This window comes from Mastacembelus armatus, chromosome 12, assembly GCF_900324485.2.
Source record: "Mastacembelus armatus chromosome 12, fMasArm1.2, whole genome shotgun sequence".
Lineage (NCBI taxonomy): Eukaryota > Metazoa > Chordata > Actinopteri > Synbranchiformes > Mastacembelidae > Mastacembelus > Mastacembelus armatus.
In genome coordinates this window covers 2,776,273-2,788,925 of record NC_046644.1, presented here as the reverse complement: position 1 = coordinate 2,788,925, position 12,653 = coordinate 2,776,273, and the positions used below count along the sequence as shown (strand labels likewise).

The window sequence follows — 12,653 nt, the reverse complement described above, 5'->3', positions numbered from 1 at the left end:
ACACTGGCAGGTTTCACACTTTTGGCTTGAAGCATGTGCTTCTTAACCCTCTGGGGTTTATGAACGCACTGGTGCATTTTGTGGCATCTTCTCCTAATAAGGCCGAAACGAGTGCGCTCTCTGTCACCTCTCTTCACAGGCACGTAAATAAAACAACCAGAATCTCAGTGAATACTTGCCTCAAAAACATGAGAAATATCTGCATAGAAAGCTTGAAATATCTTTTAAATGAAACAGTTCAAGTCGAAAACAAATACTCTCTTTTTATGAAATCCATATGAAAGTAAGGAGCAGTGCTGTTTCTCCTGTCTCACCTCATAACAAATGTGATCCTGCCTCGCACTGAGCACACTGTTCATATGGAAATAATCTGAGGTGAGCCACGTAATTATGTACACGCCCCCGAGAAATGGCATAAAACGTCAAGCTTCATCATAGAATTTACTTTTTCTGCGCGGATGATGGCACGTTACGTCTGTGAAGAAGCATTTTGGATGGTTCTGGACAGGGACCAATAGTTTACTTTTCTCGTCAGAGGACTAACGTTACTCAGATGTAATTCAGTAATTACCCCTCAGCCACATTCCTGACTGAAAGGCTCACTATGCAGCTCATTATGCGGGTCTTTGTCTTCTCAGGTGAATCACATGATTATTCATGATCAGGCACGCCTTCTTGCATATGCCCTTGTTACAAAAGTGTCTTAGAAAATTTAAATCAATGTATTGTTTTCAGTGACTTAAAAATTGTAGTTTTTCACTAATCATGCTGTTTTCTCACAAACACAATCATGCATAAACCTGCTGCTCACATATTATTGTAGCCCAGTTTGTGCTGATTATCAGCACACAGTGTTATCAGACTTTATCCATTAATATGTATAAAAGCAATTGAAAAAAGCACAAAAGTCAGGGCACGTCAAAATTTGTCTAGGGCGCTAAAACCTCCTTAGACCCCAGAGGATTAACAATGTCTCACGCAGAACAAAAAAAATGTTAAATGTACAATAAATGCTTTTCTTCAAACTGCAGCGTGATCAATACACATGCTTCCACACTGACAAGAACTACGCACATCATCAACGCCATTAATTATTCACCAGACAAGACCTAACTCTCCTCAAACGTCTCAATTAAACCTCTGATCATAGGACTAATTTCTGAAGAAATTTTTAGAACACTCCAAAAGAAACTAAAACAAGCAAGGTAGCTAATATGCAATTTATCGTCAGCTTAACCCTGGTTAACATTATAACCAACTGCTTTATCTCAGCAATTACCCTAACACAATCCTCGAAAATCTAGTCTTAACCTTCAAAAATGCCATTAAAATTGCAAACTGTCTAAACTAAACTGTCCTCACAGTATGGAATTGCCCTGTGTACAATGGTTTAAAATGAAATTTGTCCTCACAAAGTAAACAGTACATGCCCACACAAGCACACATCTTTTTTTCACCTTTTGTCTTACTCCTATTACACTTTGTGGTTCTCTCTGTAGTTCATTGATGGCCGTTTAGACCTGTTGAACTCAGGAGAAGGTTTCAGTGACATCTTTGAGGAAGAAATCAACATGGGTGAATATGCAGGTGAGTTGGTAGTGATATGTTGTTTCTTGAGACATGATAAATGATTTTGTGTTTGTCTGGCACAAAAACTAACAGATGATGCAGGTGTGGCATGCCATTTTTTCATTTGTTTCTGGACACTGCTAATACAGTGGAATGGCTTTACTGTATATCAGACTCAAGACTTCCTTGAACCTCCTGGCTTGTGCGCTACTTCATGTTGTTGACCTTTTGTTGATGTGACTCTACCCTACAGGCAGTGACAAGACTTACCACCAGTGGCTGTTCACTGTGAAGGTGAGCTAGTTTGAATGATTTAACCAGCACAATAGTGCATGATTTGAAAAACAACAGGGAATAGCGATCAGTGCATACCACTGTCTGTCTATCCATGCAACACTTGTTCCAGAAACTACGAACCAGCTTGCAGTGGATGGGAATGCCAGTGTTAATTTTGGAGCTTGGTCTTTTTGATGTATATTAGTTTTAATTTTAATTCAGTTTTAGTCAGATTTTATTGATATTTTAGTCTCATTTTTGTACTGCATTTTTAATATGGTTATGGGCATTCTGAAGGTATGTTTTGCCATCTTGTGTACAGTTATTACACTGACAGTTGTTTTCTTGATTTAATAGTGAAAAATAGTCAGTGAATGCTTCTAAATTTTTGCTGTCAAAGTGAACATTGGTGAATTCATTACAGAAGGAATGTTAAACAAAGTGTTTAGATATAAACATACTGATACTTAGGCAGCCTGGCCAATTTGTTAGGTATATCTACAGTGGCCTTGTTCACTTTTATTGAATTACAATTTAATTTTGGCATTTTGCTTGCAGTGTACACTACGTTATCATCATTATGACAAAATGAAAACTTTAAAACAGAAGCTTTTTATTTTATTTTATGTATTCTGCTGAATCCTTAACTTTGTAGAAGCCCTTTTTGACAGTAATTACATCTTGGGGTGTTCTTGGGTGACTTTCTACAAGCTTTGCACACCTGATGGCTATAGAGTACAGTATGTCACATATGACAGTGTTTTTTTTTATGTGGGAGGTGTTTAAACTACCTTTACTCATTCTTTTGCACGATATGTCCATTTGTTTTGAGAGCAGATTCTGTATTCAGCTACATAGAACATTATACAGAGTGCTTTCCTCTCAAAAGTAGCTGATTTTTGTAATTTTTTTTTTTTTTTTTTTTAATACAGAAAGGGGGTGGGGCTATCTTCAACACAGTGAAGACCAAGGCAAACCCGGCCATGAAGACGGTTTACAAGTTTGTAAGCACATCTTGGATTGAACCTTAGAAGCTAGAAAGTTCATCATTCATTAGAAATGAAAGTCGCAATGATCTGGCTCTGTATATGTTTTCTTTTCAGGCTAAGGACCATGCAAAAATGCGTATCAAGGAAGTCAAGAGCCGACTAAAGCAGAAGGTAGCTCTGCGTTCTGAATAATATTTGTTTCTGTTGTAAACACTACTACACTGGTGTGACACCAGCAAAGGTGCTGACAGTTCTTGGTTCCTCCCTCATAAAAATACCTTAAATACAACTCTGATTTAAGATTCATTTAATCTAAGTTTAATTTCTTTAACTGAACCTCACCCCCTCCCCCCAGCCACAGCATGCAGCCCCCCTCCCCCACCCTTGTCAGCACTATCACTCCTTTTACCCATGTTACCCTGTACCTCCGTGTGTCCCTCTTCTGCAGGAGCAGGCAGAAAATGGTTTCTCCACAGGAGTGTCAGCAGTCATCGACGACGACAGCACAGCAGAATTTACCACCTCTACTGGTGCAGTCATGAGGGCAGCACCATTGCGAACTTGGGATGACCATAGGCCAATCACTGTGCACTTTGGACAGGTACAGAAAATGAGATGGGACTAAGAGGTTGAGCATAAAGAATGCTATTTGGACAATAATAACTTCTAAGTTCTAGATGTTATGAACTTTAAAGTAGATTACAGCTTGAGATACATCCTTAGCCACAGGATAAGACTACTTACTGTTGCTTTTAGCTGTTAGCTGGACACGCTGGAGTTTCATGTGGCCGGGTGGGGATAATCTGCTTAGGAGTTTGTTCAGGGCCTCAAAGCAGAGCAGTTCTGAAATACTGTAGCCTCAGAACCAGGGAAGGATCCTCTGTAGCCAGAGTTGATTGCTCACTCTCTCTTAAGTCCATCTTCTCTCCATTCCTGGCCATAGTTCAGCAGTCCTAGCCTTGCTGGCTGGTTTTTGAATTTGCTGCTTATGATGTCATTCTTCCGAAGTGGAGTTAAAAATAAAAAATAACATTGAGCTTAGGCATATTCTTATTGTAGTGATGCAAGCACATGATTAAGACAAAAAGGAATTAAATTACGAAAACATGAAAAAGGTGAAAACAAAATGGAAAACAACGTGACAATACCATGGACAGGAACTTTCTGCAGGAATTTTACATACAGTGGTGTGAAAAAGTGTTGGCCCCCTTCCTGATTTCTTATTTTTTTGCATGTTTGTCACACTTTGTTTCAGATCATCAAACTAATTTAAATATTAGTCAAAGATAACACACTTAAACACATCATGCAGTTTTTAAATGAATGTTTTTATTATTAAGGGAGAACAAAATCCAAAACTACATGGCCCTGTGTGAAAAAGTGTTTGCCCCCCCCCCAGCCACACCCAGGCCTGATTACTGCCACACCTGTTCACAATCAAGAAATCACTTAAATAGGACCTGCCTGACAAAGTGAAGTAGACCAAAAGATCCTCAAAAGCTAGACATCATGTCGAGATCCAAAGAAATTCAAAAACAAGTGAGGTCTATCAGTCTGGATAAGGTTATAAGGCCATTTCTAAAGCTGTGGGACTGCAGTGAACCACAGTGAGAGCGCCATGTAGTTTTGGATTTTGTTTTCCCTTAATAATAAAAACCTTCATTTAAAAACTGCATGATGTGTTTACTTGTGTTATCTTTGACTAATATTTAAATTTGTTTGATGATCTGAAACATTAACATGTGACAAACATGAAAAAAAATAAGAAATCAGGACCACTGTATATACTTTCTGGTTGTGAGTGTAGTGGCTGATTGGTTCAGGCTCTGCTGAAGAGGTTTCTGATTGTTTCAGATTCCCATGGTTATTGGATTTTTGTAGTCTTGGGTTTCTGATACAGAAAGAATCATTTCTAATTTCTTAATTTTGATGTGCAGTTTCTAACTTTATTTTTCAATTTTGATATGTTGCATTTTTTTCTCATGAATCTACACTACACATTAAGTGAACACAGGATTTTAGGGATGTTTATAAATTTATTAAAAAGAAAAAACTGAAATATCACATTTGCATAAATATTTAACAACACATGGAAATGAGCTCACATGCCTCCATTTCCCTTGATCTTTGCTGAGATGTTTCCACACCTTGATTGGAGTCCACCTGTGGTGGTGGTGATGACCTGTGATTGTACATGATTTGGAAAGTCACTAACCTCTCTATAAAAGGCCACACAGCTGGCAATGCATATCAGAGCAAAAACCAAACAATGAGGTCAAAGCAACTGGCTGCAGAGCTCAGAGACAGGATTGTTGATAGGCACAGAGCTGGGGAAGGCTACAAATAAATGTCTGTTGCACTGACTGTTCCCAGGAGCACATTGGCCTCTATAATACTCAAATGGAAAAAGTTCGGCACAACCAAGACTCTTCAAAGAGATGGTCACCCAGACAAACTGAGCAGTCGTGGGAGAAGGGCCTTAGTAAGGGACCAAGAACCTGATGGTCACTCTGATTAACTCCTGAGATCCTCTGGAGCAAAGTATGTTGATATGCTCAATGTAAACCTGTTCCCCAGCTCTCAGGACCTCAGACTGGGCCAAAGGTTCACCTTCCAACATGACAAAAGCCCTAAGCACACAGCCAAGACAACGCAGGAGTAGCTTAGGGACAACTATGTGAATGTCCTAGAGTGGCCCAGCCAGACCCCTGACTTGAATCCTGTTGAACATCTCTGGAGAGACCTGAAAATGGCTGTCCACCAACGGTCCCCATCCAACCTGACTGATGACTGACTGAGAGGATTTGCAAAGAAGAATAATATAAAATCCCCCAATCCAGGTGTACAAACCTTGTTGTGTCATACCTAAAAACACTTTGAGGCTGTAATGGCTGCCAAAGGTGCATCAACTGAGTAAAGGGTCTCAATACTTATTTAAGTGGGATATTTCAGTTTTAATAGAATCATTTGGTTTTTTTTATTATTTTTATTTATTTATTGCATTAATATTCAGTGATTTGTAGATTTATGCTGAGGATTCAAAGCAAAAAAAATTCTAGATGGAATTATGTAGTAAGTAAATGAAACATAAAGCACTTTACATGTTAGATTTTTCAGTTTTGCCTAGATGACTGATTTTCAGGTTATTGGCAATATCTTAGCCATCTTCATGAAATAGTTACCTGTATTAGTTAAGTTGTGCCTTGACAAACGTTATCTGATGGAATTTCTTCCCTTAATACATTTGAGACCATTCATTGTGTTGTACTGAGGTAGTGCTGTTATACAGAAAATAGCCCAATTCCACTACTATAGTAATGATTAGAACCACTCTACCTAGTAAAGACGTACGACTTAAAAAGTTTGATTTTCTGTTTTTTCATATTTATTATTCACTTCTGCAGGCACGGCCACCTATGTTGTTGAAGCGACCAAGCAGCAATGTGAGTCTGGAAAGCAGCGTTGACCAGTAAGCCTACCTCTATCATATGCAGTATATACCACAGTCCATGATAATCATGGATAGTGGATATAATCATGAATAACTGTTCAAATAATCAAACAAACTGCTTCAGTTTGATGAGAGAGAAAAGTGGATGTCAATAATTTAAACAAAGGGGTTTACCTAAAGGTCAACTAAGAGAAAAAAAATAGTGTTAAGTTGGCGGTAATAATATTTCGCTTCATTTTCTTTATTATTGTCAACTAGATTTGGCAATTTGTCAGGCCTCTTTAAACACTAGAGACTTTTTGGACAGACATGATGTCCATTCCTTGAGTTAATTTGCTAATATTTCTCTCTCATTAGGCTGTGGCTCCTGGATCAGTGTGTGGGCAGCACCACGTCAACTAAGTAACAGCCAATTAGCAGCCAGAAAAAATGTGGATAAACAACTGATCACTAATGACCATTGTTTGTACTTACAAATGACTATTTCCATTTTTTTTGTTAAAGATAAATTCAAATGACATTTCACTTTTTGGATTCTCTGTTCATAATACCTCAACATAGAAAGCCTTTAAAATGTGAAATAGATTTAGAGACATATTGATATAGCCTGAAAAGTAATTAAACTTAATGATAAAGCTAGTTAAGAACCTCAGTTTTTTAAAAATTTCATTAACACAGTAGTTGAGTTATTAAGTTATTGACATGCAAATTAGCGAGTGACATCTAGACTTTTGAGCAGGCATTAACTACCTTATTTTGAACATTACTTATTTCCTGACTATTAGTACTTTGTGCTGCTACATAGTTTCTCTTAAGTCCATAAAATGCTTTAGTTTAATGGCTTTGTATAAATAAGTAAGCTGGATTTATTAAGGATTAACTATTATTGTTAGATTTCTAACAGAGGACCAAACCTAAAAGCATTTGTTTTTACAGTACTTTTAAGAAGAGTTTATATTAGACTGATGCTTTTTTCTCACTTTACTGGTTGAGGCAGATGGCTGCCCAAACTGAGCCTAGTCCTACTTGAGGTTTCTTCTATTTAAAGTAGATTTTCCTCTCCACAGTTGCCAAGTGCTGCTCATAAGGGATTTGTTAGGTTCTGTGTAATTTGAGATCTTTTTTTTTTTTACTGATTGTTATACAAATGAATTTAATTGGAATTGAATTGAATTGTTCCAGTTGAAAGAAGATGAACACACAATGAAGATGGTTACTAAACACTATTAACTGTTAAAGTTTGTTTATATAGTGCTTCTGAAACAACAAAGTTGCATAGAAAATGCTTCATAATATGAGAGGGAAGCTGACATTACAACATAAAATCAATCTCCAAAGGCCCAATTTAATAAAATACCTTTTAGTTTTAGAAGTAAAAAGAGTAAAAGCATGGTCTCCCCCACAGACATAGACACTTTCAAACTGTTCTAGGGACTGAGGAAGGGAACTGTGAACTACAGGTCGTTCTTACATTCTTCTTCTGAAGAGTGCAGCTGCTTTTCTGCTTGCTCCTGCTTCTGCCAGTTTTACTTTGCTTTTATTCCTTTTCATTTTTACCCAATGATTTTGTAATACACTTCTTAATTACTTAATTAATTAAATGGTGCCTCTCACCCCTAACTTGTTGAAACTCACAGGTATTATCAATGCCATCAAACATCCCCATGGGTGACCAGGAGCACGACCACTGTCCCTCAATCAACTAAAATTTCCCCCCCTAGCCTGCTTCCAGACCAAAGACCCTGACTAGCATTAATTCTGCTATCAGCGACTACGACACCCAGGGCCTCTGCTACTCCAGGACTTATAGCTATAATAAACCACTTATGGACCTGAGGCTCAGGCAGAAAGCACTCTCCCCTAGTGCTATAGCTCTAGTCAAAAGTCGCAGAGTGGCTAAAAGAGTGACAGTTGGACTGTCCAATCAGAGAAATCTGATTCAAATCCCTTGCAGACAGATAGTTTCAGGTCCTACTCAAACAGATTTCAAACTTGCAGTGCTCGATAGATAGATAGATAGATAAGTAGATAGGTAGATAGATAGATACTTTATTCATCCCCCCATGGGGGAAATTCAGATTGTTCTGCACTCTTATATTAACTTTAACAGAAATTTCACTCTAAAATATAAAATATGAAATATAATTAACAGATAAAGACACTCAGTTAATAACATAACACAAATAACATAACAACAATTACTATTAAAAAGTCTAATGGCTGTGGGGACGAAGGATCTCCTCAACCTCTCAGTTCTGCAGCTCAGTGAGATGAGCCTCCCACTGCAGCTGCTACTCTGTTCAGTTAGTATATCATGTAGGGGGTGTTTATTATTGTTCAATATTGAAAGCAGCTTCCTCCACATCTGCTGCTCCACCACGAAGAGTCCAGCCCCTGCCTAGCACAGAACTGGCCTTTTTTTAATCAGTTTGTCCACGCGCCTTTAGTTCCTGTCCATAATGCCACTCGCCCAACAGACAGCAGCATAGAACCAGTGTACTTACCATGAAAGTGTGGTAGAACATGCACAGCATGTCACTGCAGACACTGTACGAACCGAGCTGTCTCAACCTGAAGAGGCGGCCCTCCCTCAATGTCAGATCTTTATGTAATAAATAATTTTTAATCAATAATTTTATTTCCTCTTATAATCTTGATTTTATATTTTTGACAGAAACATGGTTAGGAAGACAGGAAGTGCAGTTCCACCCCACCTAATTTCAAATTTTTATCCGAAACACGAGAAAACAAAAAGGGTGGTGGCATCTGTGCCTTTTTTAGGGATAATATGGTTACCCCCAGGCTGTCATTTAAGGAGTTTTCATCATTTGAGTATGTATCTTTTAAAATGGAGCTAAAATGAACTCCCCCTATACTCTACATAATCATTTACAAGCCACCCTGATGTTATTGAGGATTTTTCTGAGATATTTAATTTAATGTACACCTGGATAATGCCTGTCACAGATATTCCAAAGAACTTTTTGCTGTTCTTGAAACCTACGGCCTTAGTCAGCATGTTAGTGAGCCGACCCATACCACAGGTCACACTCTGGACCTTGTCTTCACTAAGAATGTTAACATTTCAGATGTCACTGTAATTGCTGTTGCTTCATCTTTTCATTTTTGTCTTTTTGATATGTCCATAATTCCCAAAGATGCAAATGGACCTACATCTGTTCAGAAAAGACACATAAATGACAACACTAGGACACTGTTTTGGAGATGGTTAGGTTTGAAAATGCCTCTTTTCCTCACGTTGAAGATTTGTTGAATTCATATACTTCATATACTGTACATAAGTGTTCTAAATGTCATAGATGTGATTGCTCCTGTTAAAGTGATCAGGAACAGGCAAAAGGCGCTGTGGAGAAATGATGACTCGGTCAGGGCACAGAAAAGGGAGTGCCGGAAGGCCGAACGAAGATGGTGTAAATCAAAGCTCCAAGTTCATTATGACATTTATAAGCAGATGTGTGTGTGTTCAATGAAACTGCGTAGAAACCGAGAAATGTATTTTTCTGAAAGCATCAACAACAGCAGTAACAACTCATGTGTCCTGTTTGCTACAGTGAACAGATTAACAAACTGTCTCCATTGCCGTCAGAGCAAATGTCCACATCTAAATGCAATAATGACAAGGTTCAGGGTATTAAACATGCAGTAAACTGCACATGACAGATGACAACTCTGCAGACATCCAGGAGACACTTTTTAGAACGCAATAACCATATGTAAATAATACTGTAAAACTACTCATCTTCACCCTTTCTTTTCTTAATGTTCTTCTTTACTGTTCCTTTTTAAAGGACTGAAATAACATCTGTAATTAGCTGTCAGTGACCTGTTGTCTTCCTTTTCACTCTAGTTCTGTCCGTCCTACTCGTCACTACACAGTCTTTCTCTCTGAAGATTCTTCAGGAGACGAACTACAGTACGACAGTGAATCCATCTCTGGGTTTCCTGAAAACTTTCTCTTCTCCGTCCCTTTTGATTGGTCACCTCTGTACGCATCTCTCTGATTGGCTTTTCCCCCAGATTAAGTATTTCATATCTCTGCACTCTTAAATCCTTTTATGTCACTTTTCTTTCTATTGTTTGTTTTGGTGTGTTAGCAATGAAGGTAGAGGTTCAGTAGTTTTTTGACTAGATGTAGACCAATGGTTTATGTCTGATGCTTGTCAGTTTTTAGAAGTCAGCGCAGCCAATGGCCAATTTGTGATGCCTTTTTTTTGTTTGTTTGTTTGTTTGTTTGTCCAATATGTTGGGCCAATTTTCTTGTGCTTGAATATTTGCATTTTCTGTCTAAAACTCAGGGAAAATCGGGGACAATTCTAGTATCAGACTTTTAGGAGTACTCCTAAGCAAAATGTGACATTTACACAGTGCCTCATGCCCAGTGCTCTTTCTGCTAACTCCATCTTGCTCTTTCCCCTTCTCTCCCTCTCTATCCTCCTCTCTCCCTCTTTTTGCTGTCAACCCTAACCCTAACTTAATGTCAAATCACAGAATCTGTAATCTAGTAATAGGTATAAATGAATCCATATTGATTTATAAAATTATTCTAATTGAAAATTCAGTTGCTATGTGCAATGCACTTACCTAAACCTGGTTGTTTTTTGTTTTTTTGTTTTTTGTTTTTTTTTTGAAAAACAAATATGGAAGAACAGCTTTCCAGTCATTGACATTTTGCGTAATTCATTGAACATAAATGTGCTATAAATAAATGTCCATAAATGCGCTATAAATACACCAAGGCTCTGCAAAAAATGGATATTTAGATATATATAACAATCATTTTTAAAACAATACAATATCGATATTCCAGCCCCTAATATCGATACTCCCCCCAGCCACAAGGGGCCGCTGTAGCTTCCTGCGGTAGATGGGGCCAGTCCTTTTTGTACAACGTGCATCTTTGTCTTTTCAGACCAAAAGTGAATGAGTGAAATGTTGAAGATTTTAGCAGCACCTTTGTCTTTAAAAGCAGATCTTTGGCAATTTTTTGCAGGTTCATCTACAAAGACACCACACTAAAAAGTTAGCAGTTTCCACAGAACCTGTGGAGCCAAGGCAAACACCACCTACAAGCTAACATCTACCTCAGCTGGTGCACAAAAGATTACAGACACTTGGTTACCAATATATTGAGATGTGCCTGTCTGTATTAGATGACCTAAGTGGCACACAGCAAGTTATATTTTCAGCACTATTTCTAAAATCATGTTGAGTATTGCAATATATGGCATTATATATTGGTATCATATCAAATTGTATTGTATCATATTGTATTGTATCATATCATACCGTACCACATTGTATGAAGGTACGTATCGTATCGTGACATCCTTAACAATACTCTAATTGCATAACGAATGCGTAACTCAATAGGAAAACGGTATGTGACTTAGCAGTGGTTTTCTAAGTAGCCATGTGCTTATGTTGATGTATGCAAATTAGCCGTGTGGAGTGAAGTTAACCTAATGTTTAATGTAAACATAAAACTTAGTTTTGTTTCATTTGTTAATGAGAAAGAATAATACTGCATCTTATTGCTAAATCACCTCCACTTAAACTAAATAATAAAGTGCATCACTTAGAACATTACCTGCAACTAAGTCAGCTAATGTTAATAATAATAATAACGACCAATTTCACCCAATGTTTACTGTCAGAACAGTCACTAACTGTATTTGTTATCTGTTTGGACCTGCTTGTTAATCAGCTTAATTTGCTTACCTATCAGCAGATGCTGATTATATTAAAATGGCTAAATTTGACCCAGTTAATCAGTTTGTAGACCTCTAGTTTTGACCCATGAAGACCTTTAGTGAGTGACAGGAATAAGTAACAATAAGTCAAACACTGTTCCTGCAGGCCACAGCCATACCGCTCCTTGAAGGAAGTTGAGTTGATAGAAGGGGATGATCCAAGTTTGGGGGCAGAGAGTCACACTGCTCCTCCCAGCCCAGTCAATGAGAAGTTCTCCAATATCAACCTGCTTGGCGATATCTTTGGCTGCCAGGAGGAGCCTGACAGCCAACCTTTTACCTTGGCTAAAAGTCTAGAGGACCTGAGGACTCCCAAAGATTCTGAGGAACTACAAGCCAGGTTTACTTACCAGGTCAGAGTTCCAAATAGTCTTCAGCCAAATTTTATACTTCCTGCCTAAAACACACCATTGGTTCCAGATTTTGGATTTGGTCCAGAGTTTTCACTTTAATTAAAATGTCAAATGTTCAAATGTACATGAACTCCACAAAGGGTGATTCCTAAGGACTGCTAGGCACTACTTAAAATTTAATCTAAAACTTAACTTTGCCCAAAACAAGTATTGGGGTTGGTTGTTTGGCTCTGCACATACGCTT

General features: G+C 38.0%; 1 protein-coding gene across 10 annotated transcripts in view; it reads left to right on the top strand.

Moving 5' to 3' along the window:
* dennd1a (DENN/MADD domain containing 1A) overlaps nt 1-12,653 on the top strand; it is a 54,655-nt gene that overhangs the window by 38,690 nt on the left and 3,312 nt on the right. For 5 of the 10 annotated variants that reach the window (XM_026297327.2, XM_026297329.1, XM_026297324.1 and 2 more), the window contains 8 exons: nt 1,500-1,587; nt 1,823-1,863; nt 2,778-2,849; nt 2,949-3,005; nt 3,283-3,435; nt 6,239-6,303; nt 10,154-10,291; nt 12,163-12,409. In XM_026297327.2, the coding sequence (XP_026153112.1) occupies nt 1,500-1,587; nt 1,823-1,863; nt 2,778-2,849; nt 2,949-3,005; nt 3,283-3,435; nt 6,239-6,303; nt 10,154-10,291; nt 12,163-12,409 (861 nt within the window). Of the gene's footprint in view, nt 1-1,499; nt 1,588-1,822; nt 1,864-2,777; nt 2,850-2,948; nt 3,006-3,282; nt 3,436-6,238; nt 6,304-6,642; nt 6,717-10,153; nt 10,329-12,162; nt 12,410-12,653 lie in introns of those variants that run through there. The other 5 variants (XM_026297328.1, XM_026297332.1, XM_026297333.1 and 2 more) reach the window with 5 other exon arrangements.